Source organism: Labrus bergylta, chromosome 9 (genome assembly GCF_963930695.1).
Source record: "Labrus bergylta chromosome 9, fLabBer1.1, whole genome shotgun sequence".
NCBI classification, from domain to species: domain Eukaryota; kingdom Metazoa; phylum Chordata; class Actinopteri; order Labriformes; family Labridae; genus Labrus; species Labrus bergylta.
This window is the reverse complement of record NC_089203.1, coordinates 17544698-17568550: the sequence shown is the minus strand read 5'-3', so window position 1 is coordinate 17568550 and position 23853 is coordinate 17544698. Positions and strand designations below refer to the sequence as shown.

Genomic DNA, 23853 nt, shown 5'->3' with positions numbered 1-23853 from the left:
TGTAGAGGCTGTACGTTAGCTCTTAACTATAATGGAGTACAAGTTAACAGAAACTACACTGAAGTACCCAAGTGCTACAGAAATACAATACTCAACTTACAGTACTTACTAATTACATTTCTGCACTAACAATGATAAACACAGGTGTTGTTAAGCAGCAAGAAATATCAGGCATAGATGACATTGATTTTTTTATACAGATTTTTTTTATTGATTTTGTATACTTCTTGCCTTTGTATTATACAGGTCATTCATACAGTTTATGATATAGTAAATAGTAATTACACACAAGTAACAAGCATTAACCTGTCAACTTCACAGATATGCATCATGTGCCCACACACAAACACACTCTCACTCACATATAGAGAATCACATATCCCTTACACTTATTAAACAAAAAAAGATAAAAATGTAAAACTTTTTTTTAACCCCTCCCCCCCCACAATTTTTCATCCTCGAATGTCACCAGATTCACATCCACTCAACTCTTATTTTGAGAACGAGTATGACAATACCTATACTTCAACAAAATAAAAAACTAAAGAGAAAGATTAAAAATAAAAAAAAATAACAGGAAGGCAACTAAAAATGTGGACAAAGCATTTCTGAAACAGAGAAGGTTATTTCAAACTCCGATCTGTTACTGTTCATGGAAAGAGAAGCACAAACAAGCTGCAGGTAGAAGAACCAATGGCTGAAATCTAGACAGTTTACGATGACCAACCCGACTATGTGAAGCTTTGACAGAATCCAACGTGCTACAGAGTTAAGAGGCTTCATGTGATCCGGTCTCTATTCAGTCTGGTGTGGATCAATATGAGCCAGCATACTATATAATAGTAGTAGGAGGGGTACAGGACTGAGGAAGGCAACACAAACCAAAAATAAAAGGGCACTCTGCAAGGTTTATGGCACAAAAAAAAACAGTTCCAGCTGAACCGAGGAGTTCAGGTGAAAACATCAGCCAACATCTGGAGGGTGTTTGCAAAAGAGACTTCACTTAAATGTTCTCCATGTCTGCACTATGAGCATCAAAAGACCCCAAGGCTCAGGTCACAACTTAATTTGTTACTGCAAAAAACTGATGTTTTGATTAATCTACAGGATCCTGACAGGTGATGCTGTTAGTAGTTAGTGATCAGTGAGAATGTATTGACAAGAATTCCCCTTTTACTAATGTTCATAAAATAGTCTCTGACTTTTGGCCTCACAATACAGTTATTTTGATTGATTTGATTGAAAATATCAGTTGAGTATTAACTCCGTATTTTTCCTCTCCCTGCACCATACACAAAGGAGACAATGTTCCAGAAATCACTACTTTAATCAGAGTTTTAAAAAAAAATGGTTCAAGCAGCGCAACTCATGGTTCGAGATGTTGCCACATCTAAGTTTTTTCTTGCCAACATTGAAACCTTGGGAGTGATGGTCCTACCTGCCCTTAGTTGAGTTGAAAATGAGTTCAGTAGAGAGTGATGGTGATATGTTTGTTCCAATGAGAACCTGCAGACTATTGTCTCACTGAGAAGGAGAACTTTGAGGAGAGCTTGAGTTGAATGCAGAGCGGTGATTAAAGTCTATGTTTAATGGAGACACATATAACACTGGGTGTCAGTAACTGCAGTAGTCGTTAGTCTTTGTTTTGTTTTTGCATTGTAGCACACACTGACTCTCGTTAGTCCATACACAAATGCAAATACACATTCAAGCCATGGATTTGCTTCCTTAGCTTTCCCAAATCATTATCTCTCACATACATTCACACACTCACACACTCTTTCTCTCTCACTCTCCCACTGACAAAAAAAGGCTGTCATCATTCTTGGCCGTCCTCCGTGCGCCACTTCAGGAAGTCCTCCTTGCGGGCGTCTGGTTTGATCTGGTTCCGCATGCCACCAAGCAGATTGGAAGTGGCTTCAGAGGCCACGATTAAAGGTCGGACCACAGTGGGCGGGATCTGCCGCAGCACGCCGCCCACAGCACCAGGCAGACCTTTCTGTTCGTGGCCACGGGATGCTACATCACACAGGGTCTGAGCTGTGTCAATCACTCCCTGTGGTGCAGAGAAAACAAAAATGCTAAATGATTCAGGCGATTTTACAAACACACATGAAAACAGGCTTCTGATAAAATCCATGTAATTCAAATAATACTATTGACTATTTATTAATCATTTGTTGAATCCTTAAAATGTCCAATCACAAGGCTCTGTTCAATATAGTCAGTTTTATATTAAACAGAAGAAGAAAACAGAAGATTGTTGTATGAGAACCTTGAAACAGCCAATGTTCTCCATGTTTGTTGAGAAAATTACCTATTACTGATTGTCATAATTTATGCATTTGATTTCTGTTTATTATTTAGAAGGGTTTTAAATCATACACAGTCAGAGTACATTTTTGGTGACCAACCTCTCTGACGGTGTCGTAGGCTTTTGCCACACCTTCTCGGAGGTCTGCAGGCTGAGCAGCTCTGCGAGGCCGACTAGAGGGGGCTCGGCCCTCAGTGATGGCGTAGCGGTTCAGAGGGGGAGTCGGAGACAATATGTCATACACTGTCTCTGCTGTGGCCTAAAAAAGAAGGAGACAGACATCAACAAGGGGGCTTCAGTTACTTCAGTCGGATAAAACATGTATATTTCAGAACAAGAGTTTGCTAAGTAGTTTGCTTTGCTATCTGCAGTTACTGAAAAAACATAATCGCACACATTAAGATCCTGTGTAACTTTAATCCGCTGTTGAAAAAAAAAACAACCCCTTCAGACTTAGTACCTGTATGGCCTGCACCAGCCTATTACTTAGCTCCAGAGCAGCAGATGCTGTGGAGGTGCCAAAGGATGCTGCCCCCCTCTGGAGACCTCGAATTATGCGTCCATCCTTTCTGTACTGCTCTATGGGCAACCAGAATAGATCTCTCACCCCGTGGACTGGAGAAACACAACATATAGAGAGAGAGCAAAAGAGAATGAGGCTTAATAAAGATAAAAAAAAGAATCTGTGTGCCATGTTAATTTAGGAGAAGCATCAACTCACACAGCTGGACAACCGAGTGCATGGGACCAACACCTCCCAGAATGCCAGGCAGCTGATTCTTCCTGATGTCTGTGAGCCACTCTGTGACAGCGAACTGGATCACTTTGTCCACACCGAGCAGACTAAGAAGATTTGCAGAAGAAAGTTCGAGACATAAACCACTGAACAGTTACACCTTACAAATAAGAGACAAAAGAGAAATGTATCTGTGTTTTTATGACGGTGTGTGTTTGCACCCGTGTCTGCAGCAGAGCCTCTTCAGCTTCAACTCCGAGCAGTTTAACTGAGCCAGACCAATCAGAATCCCTGCAAACGTTCCCTGTGAGACAAAGAGGGGTTGGGGGGCAGAGGGAGAGTGAAAATACAGTCAGGCAGAGATATAATGAACAGAAAACCTTAAGATATCTTTATTTTGTTGTTTTGGTCCGGTTGTATGACCCCCTTACCTGTTCAATAACGACGTGTTTGCCATGATAGTCCAGCCAGATAGGCACTTCTGAGGTGAAACGAAACTCCCTGAAAATAGCAGGATGGAACAGAGAGGCTGTTTTATAAATTAACAATTAAAAGCTTAAGTCAAGTTGTGATTCTTTTCTGTGAGAGTTTTTCTGAGCCTCCAGGTGAATAAGTGTTTACAGACCGGAAGTAGATGGGCTGCTCGGAGGAGGAGTTGGAGTCAGCGGAGGAGGAGCTCTGCTCGCTGTAGGTAGTTTCAACAGAAGCTGTGAGGTCAGGTCCCAGACCAGCAGCTGACTCCCCCTCCTCAGATGCCTTCTGGGAGGGATCTGCCTTCACTGGGGATACATGGACACATTCCGGTAAGTATAGATAAATAAATATTTACTGGATATGGTGTAAAATAAAGGATCTTATGATCATATGCTCCTACTTTAACTACATTAATCCTTTGACAATGTAGCCAGAGGAAATGAACCGTGCCACAAATAGGCCAACATTCATTCATTCAAAAAGCTGAAAATAAGGGAAACCTGCATGACAGATCTTGTTTAAAATCTTCATATTTGATCTCCAACAAAAGCATTTAACACTCAATGATCATAAGACTTGACTGACCTTCAGCTGCAGGGTCCACAGGCAGGTAAGGGTTAACAAAGGAAGCTAAATTACTGAAAAAGTCCTTCAGGAAAAACAGTGCATCCTGAGCGGAAGAAAGACGAAAAAGCTTATTTGAAGTGGAGTTTGACAGAATGAATGGATACAGATACATTTATGTGACAAAATGGCAGGCTTTGTAAAGCAAACTCTCAAAAACACATCTCAGATTTGATATCATACAATTGTGGGTACGAATGGTAATCTGAAGTTTAATCTGGGGATTTTGAATTACCTGGTCAATGTTCAGTCGTAGTGGCAGCAGGCTGACCCGGAGGCAGCACTCTGGACCACCCAGACCAGACTCTGGACACACCTGCAGGGCCTTTACTGTCAACTGGAGTAAGAAAACACAAGATAAACATAACTTAGTTACAAACTGTATCAAATCAAGCTCTCTCACATGGTTTGATGAAATTCTTCCTTCCTCCCTCAACAGGAAGGCCGTCTCACCATGTTGGAGTGGGCTCGGCGCGGCATGCTCTCGCTGGTGTAGAGGTAGAGGAATTTGTTGAGTTGAGAGGAAGCCAGTCGGTCTCGTACCTCCAGCTCCTGGACGATGAAAACCTGCCTAGAGAGGGGCTGCTCACCACCAGGACAAACCCCAACTGCAGCTGCCACTGACCCCTCGCTATCCTGCCCTATTACGACCACGGGATAGGACTCATGCTGGAAGGACACCTGGAGGACAAAACAGAAGGAATACGGAGATCTACCAGGGAAATGATATTTGTTTAAAAAGGGGAATTCAAGTTTAGCTTCCAGTGGAATAGTTAGAGGCATACCCGTGTGAACTTGCTTGCCAATAATAAGATGCCATTCACAAATCTGAAATATGTGGAGCCAGAAGCTGGTCAGTTTAGCTTAGCATAAAATCTGTAGGATAAGGGGAAATGGCTAGCCTAGCAAATGAGCTAAAAGACAAAATTATCACAAATTCAGGTGTAAACTGACTGAAATAAAAGCTCCGTGGTTGACATGGAAACACAGGAGCTAATTTTAAGAGTATGCTTTAATAATATAGTTAGTAACTTTGCTTCCAAATAACTGCTGTATTTACATCTATGTGTTAAGACAAACTCACTCATCATGACTGAAGTCATTTCAGATGCCAACCACATGCTTTACTGTACCTTGGTGAGCTGGATCTCCATCAGCAGTGTGTGTTGACGCCCGCTGCCTCCTGCCCAGCGCCACAAGTTCTGGGGACGAGAGGACCCGGCGCAGCGGGACGGGGATCCTCGGACACCACCAGAGACTGAACGACCTCTGAAGAGAGGAAACAGATTCATCCGACAAAGGAGAAGAAGAGTTTGAGAAAAAAAAAACTACTGAAAATAATTATCATCACAGTTGATACATGTTTTGTGAGAGAATCTAAATTTCTGTGCTTTGAGAACCTCCTCGAGGCCCCGTTACCTATTTGCATTCTGGGCATGCATGGATAAGGGCTTGCCACCGAAGTCCTTGCCCCCGTAAAGATGCCAGACCACTGAGATCTCCCGCAGCACCACCCTGCTCTGGGGTACAGGGAAGCGGCTTGGGGCTCGGAGCAGGTCAGAGCTGCCTCGAGGCCTTGAAAAGTGACTGTCCTTCACCTTGATGGGCCCTGTTGACAGCACCGTCACAATAGGCTCCCCGTCTCTGGGCTGCAACAAATCCAATTTGTTATTTACAGTTTACTTCTAAAAAAATCAGGAAGTAAATAAAGAGGAGAAAAAAAGCAAGGAGAGAGACTCACAGGAATGCCCATGCCTGGAGCCTCCAAGATGCAAAAGTCGTCGTTGTCAGTGGAACCTTCGGAGCCTTCCTCTGACATCATGTCTACTTGTGCTTCTTTTGCTGTGGCGACCAGCCTATCAAGCTCAGAGTCATCCCCCAACGGGGCGGATTGACCTCCCCCCTTTGAAGCCTCACCCGGGAACAAGTAGACGGAGACAGGTGAGCCTCTCGGCATGGAAGGTGAATCTGTGTAAACACAGAGAAGACCATCAGTCAGTTTATCAACAGCAACACAGAACGATTTGTGGAATAAAAACCTCCTGAGTACAAACACCACATTTCTATCATAAGATTTTATGGTGGTGATGGTTATGTTTTTCCCTCACTAAAAAAACAAATTCAACTAGTAGGATCAAGGTCCAACTACAGTTCATTACAACTGGTACCAGACCATATCTTGCTGTGATGTGTCGAGAAAAAAGCTACTAGGTACCTGGATCTCCACTCTCCTCTCGGTGACTCTTCTCTGTGTCTATTAAGGCATCAGCGAGGTCGTACTGGTTGATCTCAGCAGTTTCAGCTGGAGGGCAGGGTTGCACGAACGCAGGACTCTCAGTCAGCTAACAAGACAGAACATTACACAAACATTAGACAAAAGATGCTAAAGCATTGAAATCATTTACTATTATGAATTTTTAATACTCATCTGGTTGTAAAACACAATATAAAATGTTTTTTTTTCTTGGTTTGGTGCTTCTTTTTTTATTATTCAAGCCAAAATGTGTTATAAACAGGCAGGGAGAAACATTTGTCAGTATAAATAAGATGACTTATGTGTTTTGTTTGTGAAGGAATCATTTTAATTCTTTATATCTATATTATTGCTGTTCTCCAGTTGACACCCAGATTTACCGGTAGTTTCTGGCCAGCGATTTCGGTGGGTGAGGTGTGTCGTGGTGGAGGGTGCAGGTCACCCTGGGAGACCAGATACTGCAGCATATTGACCAGGGCAGCGCACGAGTCAGCACAGGTATGAAGGTGGACCACATTGTTGGAGCAGCGGAGCTCAAAGAGAGGCTGAGACTAGAGAACAAAGACAGGATACAGAGAGAGCATGTTCAGTTTAAAACCAGAGACGGTGACAAGGGGAGGAGGGGCAACACTAGTGCTGGGAATCTTTGGGTGTCTCACGATTTGATTCAGAATCGATTTTCTATTCAAAACGATTCTGGATTAATTAATCCATGGATTCAAAGTCTATTTTTGAATTAGTAAATACTTCAGGATCTACTCCAGTCATCTGAGACTGGCTCAATTTCTTGTTGCTCTATTTGGCATTCTACTGAGTTCAAGAGGTAGCCCTAGCACTTAGTGCGAGTGATTTTTTTTTCTTCAAATAAAAAAAAACAAATTCAATTCACGACTACATGTCAGAAAACAACAAAAAACAACTGTTGAAAAGATTCCAATTGTCCACCATTTTTAATGTATTTAGAAGTACTTTTTACACCAACAAACCCTATTAGCTGGTGCTAATACTGCTGCAAGGATAAATAAGCTTTAATACCAGAGAATCCAGAAATATCTGCTTGAATACCATCAATTGTGTTCATCATGAGTGGTGAAGAAAGTTTTGTATTGTTTACATCAGAGACATTTTCTTAAAAACGGAACTGTAATTCTTTAAACAGAAGCATTAGAAAGAGGTAATAAAAGTCTAAACAATGCAAATAGAGATATGAAACAATATTGCATTGTTGTGTAACATTTGTGCACCTTGTTACTGATTGTCTAAAAGCAGAGCTGCATCTTGTTGTTATGGTCCAGCTGAGACCTTCTCCTAGTCTTCACCTGCAGTCTGAGGCTGTTATTACAGTGAAATTATGGTCTAACCAATATTTATAAACACAGGGAAGGTGAGTCCTGGTGGTTTTTGACGGATATTAAACTCAATTGTGATGTTTACATTTTCTTCTGCTGCTCATTCTTCTACTTTGTGGCTACTGAGTGAATATGAAGAAAACACAGGTAGATAAACAGATAACATGCACTCACAAGTTTTCCTGTATTGCTGCCTTTCCATGTGGTGATGGCGAGCTCCAGCAGGTCAATGTCCAAAACACACACGTAGTCTGTGTGACACAAGGACACACAAGGTTTATTTTAGTCAGTGGGTTACTGGTTCGATAGTCGTTTACTTCACTAACACTGGTCCAAAGAGTGGGATGATGTCGTCCTTCAACACTTCTATTGAAAGACAATATTTAAAAAAGAGCCCAACCACCTTTTTACAGAAGAAGCATGAATCATGTTTCACATCCTTTACAAGTGAAGTGGCCTTTTAAATTTACATTTTAGAATTTCAAAAAGAATCGGCATTGACAAGAGGATTCAGCTCTTTTCTTATAACCGTTACCACAATAATAGCACAGATAATAATCACAGGACTCTAGTTTGAAGAGTTTTTACATTCAAAACCTAACACGTGTAAAAGACGCTCTTGAACTTTCCATTATCTCAACAGAAGTGATGACAATGACTTTGATTTTGTGCTCCTCCCATCATTCTTCTGTGACATCAGTTTTTTGGCTGAAGAGGCTGAGACTTCACTGAAGCCAGACTCAGACAATTGTAAAAATGGCTAATCCTGCACACAGGGTTCAATTAAGGGTAGTGTCCAGAGTAATCTGATGTAGATTCTGGTATTTACCTTGTCTAAAAAAACTGCTCAACAGCCAAACAAACGAAAAAAAGGATCAGGCATTAAATCCAAATTGAGCAGAAACATTTTTAGGGTGAATATAACTGGGGGGTTGTGCTAGATAAAAACAGAGAGCTTCAAAACCACTAAATGCAACACTCATTATCAGACTTGTGTATTAGGAGGCAAAACTATGAGAATATCTGCTTGAGACACTTTAAAAAAACAAAACTATTTAATAAGTGTAAACAGCACACACAAGTACGTGTACCATGTGCCTTACCTCTCCTCAGGTCCACGGTGTCAGTCTCACATTTATCAGAGAGGTAGAGAGCAGAGTCATCCAGGATGAATCTAACAACATCACAGAAACAAATGATGTCACACTAACCGAGGGCTACAATATAAACATCCACTGTTAGGATTGGCACTGCAAAAATAATACTATAATGTTATTTTTAGATGATATTCTTTCAGTGTTTTTTAGTTTAATGGGTAAGTTCTATGTTCAGTAGGTGGTGATACGTACCTGAGGTGGAAGGTGGCAGTGTCTACGATGATGTTACTGGACAGGGAGAAGGACTCCGCTGTGAACAACATTCGCAAGGGCAGATACAGAGGTCTGAAAAGACAACACAGGAAAAAAGGGTCACAAACAATTTAAAAAAAGCACTGTTTTATTTTAACAGACTTTTTCTTTGAAGGTTTAAACCTGTAGTCGACAGCACAGGTAGCAAGGTGTGTGTGGAGGACAGTGATGACGGCAGGTGATGTGTATCCCAGGATAGGATCATCTATGACATCCAGGAAGTCAACCAGCTGTGACAAACAAACACAGACTTAGTTTGGAAGAACACAGCAAATTTCAAACATTGTAAAACTCATCCACCATGTTTTATTTCAGCATGGAGTGTGGTTTGCTTTTCCTAGCACACGTTTAACTCTTGACCAGAAAATAAAACAGGACAAATCTATCTGGTTGTGGAGGTTGTCATGTTTAATCATTCTTGCAAAGTAATGTCCTAGATGTATTATCTCTGTGAATAAGAAAAGGAAAAAATAAGTGGCTGCTGATTTTGAGGGAAGGCATGCTTAATGTTAACAGCAGCTACAACCACAGAAGGTTTAGTGTTCCTGTCGTCTGTACCAACTCTCTCTGGACTTTGGTTTAATGAATCCTTTTACTGGATTGCGCCATTTGTCTGTTCTGTCTAATCAATATATAACCTGTTATTTAGTGTAACCACTTTTTCCAAACAGGAAATGCTAAATGCCAAAGGACACGTCGAACATGTTGTCGCAGGAGCTGGGAAACCTTCCGGTTGACGCGAGTTTGCCCTCTCTTGGCTTTGTTGAGTCACGATAAGAAAACCGTTCCACGCGAGGCTCACCTGTTGTGATAGCCAAGTCGCAGTTGAAACTTGTTTAGTGTTGTTGCATAGAGCTGCTAAAGGCTCAGTCAAATCTAACAGCCATTTGCTAATCCGTAAAAAAAAGGTTTGCAAATCTGTGCGCATACAGGCAGGTTCGAGTGTGTCTATCTTTTAAACTGTCATGATTCCCCTCTTTGAAGAGAAAGAAATAACCCAGTAAAAAAAAAAAAGAAGTGGCTGATTAAAGTTTGAGAACCACTGGTATAAGGAGAGAAAAAGAAGTGACTGATTTGGAGGCCAAGACCATGTTTTTGAAATCAGAATTCTCTCTAAGAGACTTGTAAATTATCCTTCTGTTTCCCTTCACTATTTTTTTCTTTTGGCAAGTAAGGTAAGAAATAAGAAAAACAACTTGCAATGCCCAGAAATTAAAAAATAATACATTACTGGAAATGCAAGTTACATTGCCAGTAAGTGTTAGAGTTCAGAGAAGTGTTTTAAGAAGAAGTTTTTCTTCACTTCATAACAAGAAGATACTGAATAGACTGTAACAAATAGATGATTTGTGCAACAGAACCTGTGTCTCTTAGTCATGCAGTGCTTCTCACCTGCTCATGCCAGCTGTGATTAGTCGGTGTCATGTAATGTCGCATCGTGGCACCTTGAAGTCGGAGGGCAACAAGGAACTCCTACGAGGAAAAATGACACCAAATGTTTGTAACCACTTGCCAAAAATGCAAAATCAGAGAATGTAGGCGGGCATACCTTGACACTCCTGTGGGAGTCCAGCGTGATTTTGATGGCTGTTGACAACATCTGTGGCTCCCCCTCCCTGCCACTCACACTGCTCACTCCCACCTCTGTGGGGTAGATGGTAGGGTCCAAGTGCTTTGGAGGAGTAAAGTTTGGCATCTCCAATCGCTGTGGGATGGGGGTGTCTTTGACCACGGCTATATTTAGCGTCAGGAGATAAACCATGATGCGTGTTAATCTTAAGAGGGAACTACAAGTAATGTTCTATTAAATGTTTGAAAGCAAAAGAACAATGTGAACCTCGATGGTAGAGCTCCACTCGTTTGCTCTCCACACACAGGAAGCTGAGATTGGGGTCGTTCTGGTGCTGCGCAACGCTAAATATCTTCCCCGCTTCCAGGTCGAGTACAATCTCCCCATGACTCTGGTCCTCCTGAATTAGTGAGATGTAATCCAAACAGTTACAAACAACAAATAATAGAAAGCTCAAAAACTAAGCAGGGAAAACATTGAAATTGGGAATGAATCAAGACAGAGCTGTTTAAAGTCTCAACTTTATCCCTTATTAGAATCAATATTTCAGAAGCACAAGGCCTGCATCATTATTAACAGTTCCATGTTTTGTTTTTTTTTCATAGAAAATGTTATGTCTGGTTGAAAGAAATGATTCAGAGCAAACATGATCTAGCACTGCTGTTATCGGCTGTTTGGCTCACCTTTCTGTCAGTTCTAGCCTGGAGGCGACCTTTGCCAATTATCACAGTGAGGGAAAGCAGGCTGAGGTTGTGGTTTGGACGGGGAGCTGGCTGTTGTGTCTTTCCATCGGATTCACTGGCCAAATAGAACTGAGGCTCGTCCTCTTCTGAATCGGAGTCTGTAGTAGAGACAAAGAAAAAATGTTATTTTAAAAATTCTATTCTGTCTAACAGATCTACATGTACGTTTAAGTTATTCCCATCAGAGCAGTCAAACTCACTCACCGAGTCTAACTGCGGACTTGCAGAGTTTAAACTCATCACGCTGATGGCGGCTGTGGTCTGGGCTGTTGGCCGAGGGTGGAGGAGGCTCCCACATCAACAGATCATTATTAATTCTTTTGGACAGAAGTAAGGGTGAGGGAAATCTATTTAACATCTGCTGCAGGACTTAAGACCAATATAAAAAAAAAAGGAACAAAGAACAAAGCTGGAGGATCAAGCCATTTCTAAAACAACATCTATGAGCATGTTATACCAAAAACAATTCAGAAATGGTGATATCAGGATGTTTGTCCAGCAGAGCTTGCAGCAACTTCACCCCTGCTTACAATACTCTCAGCGCTGCCTGTAGTCTGGAACTGCTTGTGTATTTAAAATAACATCAAGTATTTTGACATTAGACGGTTTATTTTAAAAAGTATCCTTTTGAGTACTTGCACAAGGTCATATCTGTGACTTATCACAATAGAAAAGGCCTATTTCCATTCCAGCTGAAAATATTTACTGTATTGGCTGCCATTGAGCACCTCTATATTCTATTGAATATCATTTCTAACATTTTCTTACATTTGTTCTAATACCTGGATAATGTTATCATAAAGTACAGCTGATGTACCTGTTGTAGATGCTCTGGAAGGCCTGTTTGCTGGGCAGCAGGATGTAGGCCAGCGGCAGGCTGATGTCCACAGCACACTGACACTGAGCGACACACTGCGCCTGAAACTGACGCATCTCTTCTGGGTCGGCTGGAATCACCATCTGAAACAGGGAAGGTGGAGGGACGAGTTCAGTCTGAATCTTTAGTAAAAAAATGTTAATTAAAGGCTTCTCTTTTTTTCCTAGTGTCAGTGCACCTCTTCAGTCTCAAACATGGTGCGGTTGGAGGAGAACGGAGAGCTGGTTTTGACGTTGAGTTCACAGTGACTATCAAAGAAGGCTGCCCCCAGGTCCCTGATTAGACCCAGGTTGATCCCATCCAGGCCTCCTGCAGGGCCCTGAGCTTCACCTCCACGCACACGCACTGATAACCTGCTTACAGAAACAGGGGGGAAATAACTCAGAGAAGAGTGTAACACACAACAGAAACTCACACTTTGCTTGATAGCATTTTTGTGAATCATACATACAGTATATATATATATATATAGATATCATCACTCACCTCGGCACAGAGTCACGGTTCTTCTTCACTCTGATACAGGGGAAAGAGCCGCCCTCCCAGCCCTCATATGAGCCTGTGGAGACACAACACCTCAGATCCCTGCCCATATTTCACAGTTTTAAAAAGCTCTTGGCAGAAATGTATTTATGAAAGGAAATAAATTGTGAAAGAAAATCTTGTGTGTCCTTAAAATGTGAAAAATTCAACAACAAGCTACTTCCACTAACTCTGTGAGGTACCAGGTATTCTTAAAAAGATGCCTAAGGGCACAGTATCAACGAAGCACAGAGGTTAATTTTGAATATAAAGAAAAAGTTTAACAGTCTTAATTGTCTTGTTTCAATGTTTGTTTATATGTAAAGTAAATGTATTGGGACAGTGATGTTTAGATTTTCCTTAAACTTTTTTGTTGATAATCTTTTGTGGTTTTATTTTTCCCTTGTTCATTTCCTGACAGAAGACTTATGATCTAGCAAAAGTGAATTTTGCCACCTCACAGGGACATCAGGATGGATGACCTTGGTTAATATATGCATCAGAAAACATTTTGAATCATCTATTCTAAGCCACTGGTTTGAGTCAGTATGACTGCTTGATATCGCTGTGTTTGTTCCCACCATGCAGGTCAGTGAAGGAGGCCTCTAGCAGCTGGGTGAGGCAGGGAGCCCACGGCTGTCCTGGGGCATTCTGCTCAGTCTGGAGGTCTGGGGCCTCCTGGTGCTTTAGCTCCAGCTCCGTCAGCTCCAGCACCAAGGTCTCCTGTCGCACTGTCCTCTGGGTTGGAGGTCGGCGCTTAGGGAGGGGCCGCAGGTCGGGTATGGGGAAGCGAAGTCTGAGGACGGCGTGGGGGGAGAGGAGGGTGAAGGACGAGCAGAACTCAGTGCTCTGCGTCTGAAGGGAAATAAAGTCAGAAAAGAGTTTTAATACATTGTTAGTTTTATTAGGGTTTCATTTGGTCACTGACTAGCGCGTTAAGGAACAGCTCTACATTTTTAAGGATTTTTCTGTTTATTTTCCTTTGTTTATGATGGATTAAATGTAAGATATCATCCACCTGCATGAGTCTTGGATCCGTGGTCTGTGTGGGACAGTGGTTGAAGGCTTTGCTCAGGCTTCCCAGACGACTGATGATATCCAGGTCCAGCTCGGCACTCAGCTCCGCCAGCTCCACCCGCACTACACTTTCCCGCCGCACCACACGCTGTTTACCCTGTAATCACACACACGAGAACATTCAAGCATGTCTTAAGCATGTCAGTCAAGGAGCTCAAAGCGCCTTATTATCCCTTTAGAACATTGAACTCCTCAAGGTAGGTCAGCTTGTGGTACCTAAAGTCTCAGGGAGCAATGTGAGATAGAGTCTTTATTTTCCAGGACCCTCTCCTGTTGAACTACTAGTGGGGCTCCAGGAGGAGACACCCTCTATACTAGTACTCTTAAAACTCAGACCCTGGATTAAAGTCTGCATAAACATGTTATGATTGCAGATACTGTTTTAGTCCAGGATTTCAGGGTGGTGCAAATGCCTCTGTAAGATTTATGTAGTTGCTAAGGACACAATCCTGGTAGCAACGAGAAGAAAAAGCTCACAAGTGTAAAATATTCAATCCTTGAAAACTGAAAAAAAGCTTAGAACCAACATTTTAGTTAAGGATGTCTTAATAAACCTGATTCAGCAATCAAAGTGAAACCATTAAAAAGTGATATCTTGTTTTTGTTGTCTGACTCCTGATGATGACTCCTGTCAATCCTCACAGCCAGGACACAGAATGCCAAGCGGTCAGTCTACTGTGGCTCCTTTCCTGCATGTCATACCCCATCCTCTCTCCTTTTTCCAACTCTATCCACTTTATGTGTTATCACATAAAGGAAAAAGCCTCCAAACAAATCTCTAAGAAACAAAATCTTAAAAAAGAAAGAATCCTCACAGCTATACCTCGATCACCAATCTCTGGGGCTGACATTGTGCTACTTAAATACTTATTTAGTACAAAGAACAAACAGAGAAAATACTTAAACAATAGCAAGTGTGTGTGTGTGTGTGTGTGTGTGTGTATAAAGGCATACCTTGCGCAGGTGTTTTTCCGTGAGGCTGTAGTGTAGTTGTGCACATGGTCTGGCTGCTGCTCCAATTGTAAACAAACCAGCTTTCTGGAACTGAAGCAGCTGCAAAAAAAGGGTCATTTTTAAAAGTTCCTCCGTCGTGACTCAGACACTAAATGACTTCTTAAACAAAGAAAGATAAAGAACAAGCTTCGACAGTTGCATCCAAATAATGAGATGTTAGACCTTTCTCAACCAATTCCACTGTTTGCAATGAAAAGGGTAACATAAAATATCATGAGCTTATGAAAACAGTCTGACAAAAAAGCACTTTGCATGAAGATTTATGTAGATCTTGTGTGAAAACAGCCACAGAGTTAGCCACAAAGCCACACAGACAGATAAATTAGTATTTCTACCTCGCTGTACTGAGGCTTGCCGTTCTCCCACAGGCACTCTAACAGCTCCAGTCTGCTGAAGGAAAGGTCTGAGGTCACAGCTCGACTGTGGCGTCTCCCGCTCCTCATCTCACAAGCAACCTGCACCGCTGCTCCTGTCACTCTGAAAGACAGGAGGACGGGGAAGGAGAGGATTAAACCATCACTCTCAAAAACAGTACACGTGTTTGTATTTGATACAATCATTTCAGGTAGCACATCAAATAAAGGGACAGGCAGTTTCACTTTGTAATCTAATGACTCGTAGAAATATTTCTGTGACACAAAAAATGTAATAGAGCAGTTTTTATCCTCCTAACTAAAACCACAATAAAGGAAATTAGGAGGTAATCTTTGTCTTCGGCCACATAGAATTTGAAGTTCCTAAAGAAAACATATGCCTCAGTGTTTTCCTACCTGAGATGGGAGTGTGGGCAGGCCTTGGCAAAGCCTCCTCTCAGATTGTGGAAGTCTCTCTCGCTGAACATGCTATCTTTGAAGAACGCCAGCTCCCTGAAGAACACCTGAGACACCTGAGCTAATAACAAGGCTCCATCTGGCGTAGAGGGTGGGTCTTCCTGCAGCAGGGTCAGCGTGAGGCCGCCGAGTGTCAGTCGTAACAAAGCATCGATCTTTAGCTGCTCCGCCTGGCTGCTGTGTGAGCGTCCTGCACAGAAGAGGATGGGAGATGTGCATTTTTAATGGACATAAATATCAAAAATACTTGAATAAAAAATGATTTCTAAAAGGTCATACATTGGTGTAAAGCAGTAACATGCTGGGCATGTCTCAAACAGGCTAAAGTACTAAAATACAATTGAGATAATGTTTAAAGTAACTGTAAACTGCAGAATCACAACTAAGGACCACAATGAGGATTTGTTCAATACTTAATATTTCAGACAAAGAAACATTCAGATATGACCCTTCACTCAGCACTGCAGTGGTTTTACCTCTGGTCCTCATGCCTGACTGGGGTAAACTCGACAGACAGCCTGCTACAGGATACCTCCTGGGACAGTTCACCATGCCCTGGCAAGGAAATTAAAGTACAAATCAGATTCCCTGAGACTTCATTACTACAGATATAAGTTTCAGTTTTACGTTGGCTGAAAAAGGAACAGAAACAGGAGATTATTCCATAAAGAATCATATGCTTAAAAAACTCTGCTGTTTTTAAATCTGATGTTAAAAAAAACAGAAATCTATAATACAAGATATTGTTAGTGGCACTAAATGTTAACAATTATACAGACATACAAGCACACAGTGAGTACCTGTGCAGACAGCACTGCAGGCTGTGTGAAGCTGGATATACTCTGTGTAGATGACTCCATATCACTATCTGATAGCTCGCTGCCAGAGCGTACAGACGTCACGCTACTGTTCATCCCAACTGGACCCATTGAGTAAAACATTTCTGAAATCAAACACACAGAAACACACATTATAAACTGTATATTAAACATCCATTTAATGTCATGTTGCTGCAAAGGAGAGAAGCAGCAGGAGTGTTTCTTAAGCTTGTCCTATTTACTTTATCTCTTCTTATTTAACACCAAAGATTCAAACTTCCAGATTACCCAAGTTTCTCATTAAAGTCCAGTTAAGAATGTGTTTTTGAATAGCATAAAGTCTGGCTCAGACTAAAGGATAATCGGGTCGATTTAACGTCTGATTCTACCTCCTGACAATCGCAGGGTGACTCCTGACTCAAGACTGCTCGGAACCGATAGTCTGCCCAGACGATCTTGTAATGTGAGAAGTATAAAGATCAAATCTTAACGTCTAACCGATCTGCTCAGCGATCGTCAGAACGCTTTATTTCAAATATGTTTGATATTTAGAATATAAAATCTTGACTATTACGTCATGAAGGGGTCTGGCAGAAGTCGTGTGTGACTACAACCACTGAGGGAGACGAGGGGGGCAGTAATAAGTGTAGTAGTGGCGACCGGCAGCAAGAGGCAACCTGCACAGGTTCGCTTGACAACTGTAACGCTCAAAGGTACAATCTTAACCTCCAGCTCTCACTGAAGAATATACAACCCATGCTGTCCCCATCTCCCCGTAACATTTCTTCACCCAAAACGTTTTAATTTTTTCAGTGTGTTTTCCTCTCTGCACAAACCGTCACAATCGCAAATTTAACCACCGGCTCCGTTTTTCATGTGAGGTGGTGCGTTCCTCCGTTGGGCACGATAATCTTAAGGAAATCGTGTAATATGACATGTGCCAAGATTTTTATATCTTGTAGTGTGAGCATGTTTGAGATTATGGAATATCTGTTAGGATTCTCTTTATGTGTGTGATGCTGCCCGAATTCAAAATCTGCAGGAGATTTTAAAAACTCCTGCCGTGTGAGCCAGGCTTCAGACAGATGTCCTGCTGTTTGAGATTCATAAGACTCTACGTTCACCTTTATTCATATTGTGTGAATGCTTATTTGTATTTAAAATCAAAACTTTCTCTACGTTCCCCCACAGAGGCTGGAGAGTTCTAAACTGGTGTATCTCCAACAGTCAGTTTATAAGCCGATCTTTGCTGCTCTCTTTTTACCTCCGTTCTCCAGCGTGGTGACGTAGGGCTCCATGTCGAGATCATCCTCCCACTCGTCGTCTCTGGGGCTGGAACCAAGCTGCTTACTGAGGTCCTCTTCAATCAACCGCAGGTCGTTTGTGTCTAACGGGCGACTGTGAATGCCACCACACTTGGTCTCAGTCTCTGGAGAACAGAGGACGATGAAAGTGATTCATTAACACGTCTGGGAGGGAAATGTATCAATGAATAGAGCATGACATTACAGTTAAGAGTTAAGAGGTATTTAATGATGTCTGTGACCTTACTCTCGTGCTCGGGACTACAGAGGAAACAGCATGGACTTATTGTCTGTGTCAAAGTATAATTATTATGATCTCCTGCTTCTCAGGTCGTTAAAAGGGTTTATTACTAAGCATGAAAAACGTTTGATAACTACGAAGTTTGATCTAAACACACAAAAATTAGGAAAATTCATGAAATTGTCGCTCTATGAGTTCCAACTCGTTAGTAAGGAAACCAATCTTTATCCCTCCTGTCATCTTCTGTCACCAGGCTGTTGAGGCTGTGCAGCAGTATAAATACCTGGGTACTGTCATTGATGATAAACTGACCTTCTTTGTTACTAGGTATGGGTCACCCAGCATTAAAACTCGTAACAGACTGCAGGGTATTGTTAATGTGGGTGGAAAGACTGCAGGTTTGACCCTGGATTGCATAACACACATGAACAGAGTATAGACTTGGAAGAAGTCTCAGTCAATCCTGGCTGACTGCAGTATTTCTTTGTTCTTGGAATTTAAGTTGTTTCTGTCCAGCCACAGATACATCCTGCCAGCATGGTGGACAAAGAGACAGGACACTCGCTTGTCTTTGGCCTTTTAACTGACTAACTGTTCGCAAGTGACATTTGTTTCTTGTAGTCTTCATTGTCCAGTGGACTTTTATTTATTTGAGTGTCTTTATGTTGTATTTATTGTTGGCCCGATTGATGCATATTTCACTGCTGACTGGAGAACAAAAATGTCCCCTCACAGGGATAATAAAGACGACCGTGGTCACACATTTGTGTTCATAACGAAGGATAAAGAAAGGCAGCTGTTATGTTACTTTCTAAACAGAAAACAACTAGCTAATGTCTGACTGATTACTTGTCGTGTTATTATAACAGACCTCCCCATGACTTGACTTCACTCAGACTGATCCTTTATCATAAGCCAAATCCAAAACAACCAAATCACAATCAACTTTGAATCAAAAAGGCACAAGACTTTTCTTTTTTTTACTACAATAATACTGTCTCTGCCCCAAGGACTTACTGCCCTTAAAGTCCGTACTGAACGAAGAAGAACAGTGTTTAAGTACGCTGCTTCCTCAGCTTGAAATCAACTGCATAATTCCTGTAATCTTCATGTGCTGGTCCCTCTGGAGACATTAACAAGGGTTTTGAGGACATCTGATTGTAGACGTTTTGAATGTTGATATCTTATTTTTTAGTTTATGTGTTTTTATTTCCGAAGCAGTGTAACTGTGCGGTTGCTGCCTGTCTATCCCAATACACTTAGAAAACATGGGGAGTGTTTGGTGGTAAACGTTACACTGTAATGGTGTGTGTAACCTTGGCCTGGCAAAGGCATAAAGGAATGTTGATCCCTGTAGCTGTGTTTAATCATATACCTGTGTCGATGCAGAGTGCTGCCAGCAGGTCTGTCAGATGAGTTATTTGATCTGGAGACAGCAGCATGTGGACACAGCCCACCTTCCCGTCTAACTCCAACTGATGAACAGAAAGAAACATAAGGGGAAATATGAGAGGACAGCCACTTTTACTTATCCTTAAGCATGTTGTAGTACACACACACACACACACACACACACACACACCTTTGGTCCTGGCAACATGTCGTTCTGTTTGATCTTGACGGTGGTCTCGATGAAACCAGAGCAGCTTCCAATAAGCAGTGGCTGAGACGGAGGACAGGCAGGAGAAGCCTTGGGCTTCACCTCTTCCTCATCTTCCTCTTTTTCTCCTTCCTCCTCCTCCTCCTCTTCTTCTTCTTCTTCTTCTTCTTCTTCACTTACTGTAGATGATTCGGGATGTTCGTCCTCATGATGACCCTAAAATGAAGAGAGATTTGTGAGTATTTCTACCTTTAAATAAATGGATGGTTCCATGTCCGTTGTGTCAGGGTTGTGTCAGTGCAGCTGCAGACAAAATGGGACATTTCCTTTCTTTACAACAAGCCATTTTCATCTCTCATGAAGAGAAGAGCAACATCTATAGTACTACCTTCCTCCAACCTCAAAAATGCATAAATGACTGTATGGTAGATTTCCTCTGTTGAAGCATGTATTCATATTTTGAGTTTTTACTCAAGAAATGGGTCAAAAGAAGTTTTTTAGTCAGCTGAATCAAAATAGGCAGGGGGTAGAACAACAAGCAAAAGAAAAGAAAAGAAGACTCTTTTCCCAACCTGTACTGTGCCGATATTGTCGTAGAACAACTTTACAGCGCTCAGCTGCAGGATCTTGTGCAGGAAGGCAGGCGGCTGGTGGATGTCGACAGGCAAGGTGGTCTGGCTGGCTGGATCACGCACTGCCTCATCAAAGTACTCCAGCCTGGAGCAACACAAATATCCTTATTGTTAGATAAAAGGGTGTCAAGAACTGTGAGAACAAAGTCTGCATTTTGCTCTTGTACAAATAAAGATGTCTCGTCTGCATTGTGACAGAACTGGATTTCATTTTATATTTAGGAAAAAAACTCAAAGTACCACTAAGAAACTCTATCAACAATTCATAAAATTATACACAGGGATTGAAATGTGTATATTCAACGTTGGCATACTGATTAGTACGAGAAGCAATTGATATTTGTCTGATTACTGACTTAGAGGTCTGTGTGTCTGAGGTAAAGCTCTGATCTCAGAGGGAAGCCCCCTGTGTAATAAACAATACCACTATAACCCGCTGCATTACACTCACACCAGCTGTTCTGTTAAAAGTCAAGTTTCTGAGCTGAATAGGACCTTCTGGTCACTGACCTCAGATCTACAAAACCATCCTGAGTCGAGTTGTCAATAATCCACAAAAAATGAAAAGGACTCAACAGTGTCACAGTTAAATGGCAACACAGTCACTAACCAATCAAAATAAAAACAGAACCTTAGCGTCAGCAACCGGGAGATGAATCAAATAAGAAGGTAGCCACTGAAAAATGTGCTCAAATAATATCCTCACAGAGGCTCTGTTTGTATTTATATATAAACTACAAACAAACATTTTGAGTGAACAAAGGTGGAAGCCACTTTACAAATCTATAAATTCAAGGTGTATCTGTGACCTACCGTTTGATGTGCACCTCTAAGGCTACGCCTGTTTCCAGGTCCAGGGGCTGGTGCTCAATGCGAACGATAGTGTCTATGAAAGTGACTTTAATACGACGAAGGACTGTAAACACAGATGGCAAGAGAGACATGCTTAGTTTAGTTAAAACTGTTTGTTTTCTTTGTTTTTTGAAGATGATGTTTGGACATACAAACTTCTTTACAAAGTGGAGTTTGACTCACCCGTCTCAATGGTTTGTGCAAACATCTCGAGTCCCTCAAGCTGGGCAGGTGGCTCCTCCGACGCCTCTGGGGGGTCCTTCAGGCACTCCTGAGCCAGCTGCATACTGGAGGTCATGCTTGATGACCAGCCCTGGGAGTCCCAGACCCCACCTGAGTGCAAACATTACAGCTTAAGATCTAGTGATTTCTGCACGTTACTGATGATTCAAGAAAAGGCTAATACTTCCAATGCAAGCATCAGTTATCCCGAGTATGTGAATTATGGTTAAAAAATAGACACATGGATATTTCAGTTCCTTTTTTTAAGCTCACAGTAGGGAAATTTGTCAATCAATATACATCTAATTTGACCTTTCACAACAATTTAGCAAGAAACTGACATTTATGGATTAATATGATATTGTCAGAATTGCTGTTATTCTTTCACACATATTCAAGTGAACTAACTATTTTGAGACTAGACATTTTTATTACAGATAAATATGTAACCGAGTTGTTAAACTGTGAAATATAACGCCCTTCCACATTGATTTGATTAAGAAACACAAAAACGTCTTCACAAATAGCTAACCTTATACAGTATGTGCATCTTTTTCTGTAGAACTTTATTATTAAACATCAACTCATACCAAAAGCACACTTATCTCTGCTCACCTGCAAAAAGTAGTAGTCAGAGAGAACAGCAACCAAATAGGGACAGACTCATTTTTACAATTGTAGTGATTTTGGACCACACTCCTCTCTCACCCTGTGACTGACCAATGCTTACTTACTAATGGGAAATCCCCAAAAATTAGGACTTACTGTTGCGATATTTCGGTCGACATGTTATCTGAAGACCGGATATTTCTAAGGTGCAGTGATCAGTCAAGAGAGCTTGCCAGGGGATGGTCACTGTTATGCTGCTCACAAAGCCATCCACTATCTCCAGAGGAGCCCCGAGAGACTCAAGAAGCTCGTTGACCGCCTGCAGAGAAAGATGAAGAAGTCAGGAAGAAATCAAGAGTTAAAGAAAGTAAAACCAGTTTCAATATGTGTCTTGTAACTCTGGGGGTCAGCCTCATTAAGCTCAGGAAGTGTACAGCGAAACATGGCAGAGGAAATATATATGCACAATGTAATGGCACTAAGAAGAGATACACTTCGTCTGCTGAGCTGATGATGTGTTTCCCACAAGTGCATTTCCTCGAAGAAATGCGAGCTAGGCTATGAGCATGACACTGGAGATTGTTGTTGAACTCGAGAGCAAGTTGCGAAACAGACAAGGGTGGAAAAAAAACCCCAACAACTGCTGTGTGGTGAAGCTGGCAGCCAAAAACACTCACCCAGACATCGAGGTTGATCTCTTTGATTACTCCGCTGCCGTTGTACAAGTCCAAGCCCAGCTGGTCCAGGCTCAGTCGCTCCTGCAGAAAGTGACCGAGGTAGTGCTGTAAAAGGTACCGACAGGCCCGCTTCTTGATTGAGCCTGACCAGGGGAAAAGCCAGCGAGACATAGGGCCAGAGAGAGCGGGGAGAGGGAGCGAAGAGGTGGTGGAGGAGAACGAGTGCGAGTGCAGTCCTCTGGCAACTGCATAACAAACTAACACAAAGTGTGCAAACACAAGGAATGAGCCACAGCTAAGCTACAGAAGGAAGGGGTAAACCGTAACCCTGGTTCTCCCCCCTAGGCTTGACAAAAAAACCAAAAAACTCGAAAATCCTTTGTGTCAGGACCCTCAAGACTCTCCTGATACTTGATGAGAAGTTACTCCAAATGTCTGTCGCTGTTTCGGCTCATATTTTTAATACGTTTGTGTCGAATTGAAGCGACAGGTCCCGTTGGTGCGTATCTCTTGTTCCAGGGTTGTTTATTGTTATCGTACGCCGACTGATGGTATGGCGAACGTACGTGCGTCACGCGTCGGAGTGACGAAAGACGAAGTCCGGAAAACGGAAACACGACGCCAACCGGGCGCCATCTTTGTAAGGGTAGTTGAAACTTCTGTTGAATTTTTTTTTTTTTTGAAGAAATCATAATATATCTAAAGGTAGAGAAAAAAATAACATGATTTTTTACAGTAAATTATAGTTTAAGTGTTCATGGGGGTACCACCTTTGAAAACAGTCCCGTGGTCGTCTTAAGTTTACTTTCACTATTAAATAACCATTGCCATTGACAAGTAGCACGTGCGCTGTGCTGGAATGAGTAAGAAATAAGTGATTCAGAAAAAAATGCCTTTTATAGTTTGTGACATATTTACTGGTTCATTAAAACAGCTTTTGATCACTTGAAAACGTAAAAATTTGCAAAACAATATTGGTAATTACATACATCAGTTGAAAAGTAGCTATGAACAAGCTGCTCGTTTATACTAAATACAGGCTTGATATAACCTCTGTCTTAATTTCAATCTGTTTCCCTCTGCAGCCCTATCTGAATTGATCGTT

The 23853-nt window shown here is 41.8% G+C and overlaps 1 protein-coding gene across 1 annotated transcript; it reads right to left on the bottom strand.

Moving 5' to 3' along the window:
• Positions 1-183: 183 nt before the first annotated feature.
• atg2a (autophagy related 2A) lies at positions 184-23366 on the bottom strand. Its single transcript, XM_020635782.2, has 42 exons — positions 22749-23366; positions 22228-22390; positions 21424-21573; positions 21202-21304; positions 20329-20473; positions 19739-19972; positions 19532-19631; positions 17876-18040; positions 16594-16736; positions 16270-16348; positions 15734-15983; positions 15299-15440; positions 14904-15002; positions 13891-14046; positions 13454-13727; positions 12837-12909; positions 12529-12703; positions 12291-12433; positions 11678-11790; positions 11414-11571; positions 10998-11130; positions 10710-10894; positions 10553-10633; positions 9284-9390; positions 9101-9193; positions 8855-8925; positions 7926-8002; positions 6783-6953; positions 6364-6490; positions 5890-6116; positions 5568-5797; positions 5282-5417; positions 4602-4829; positions 4384-4485; positions 4110-4194; positions 3676-3829; positions 3482-3551; positions 3272-3354; positions 3036-3157; positions 2775-2929; positions 2415-2573; positions 184-2056 (listed from the first exon to the last, which is right to left on the bottom strand). Exons 1-42 carry the CDS (start codon positions 22917-22919, stop codon positions 1820-1822), a joined length of 6069 nt encoding a protein of 2022 aa, XP_020491438.2. The 5' UTR covers positions 22920-23366; the 3' UTR covers positions 184-1819.
• Between the last annotated feature and the right edge of the window lie 487 nt (positions 23367-23853).

Excerpts from the sequence above, each read along its gene's own strand:
- atg2a (XM_020635782.2), bottom strand. The coding sequence starts at position 22,919 with ATGTCTCGCTGGCTTTTCCCCTGGTCAGGCTCAATCAAGAAGCGGGCC. Across the intron at positions 15,441-15,733 it reads TGCCCACACTCCCATCTCAG|AGTGACAGGAGCAGCGGTGC; the intron begins GTAGGAAAACAC and ends CCTGTCTTTCAG. Across the intron at positions 3,830-4,109 it reads TGTGGACCCTGCAGCTGAAG|TGAAGGCAGATCCCTCCCAG; the intron begins GTCAGTCAAGTC and ends ATGTATCCCCAG.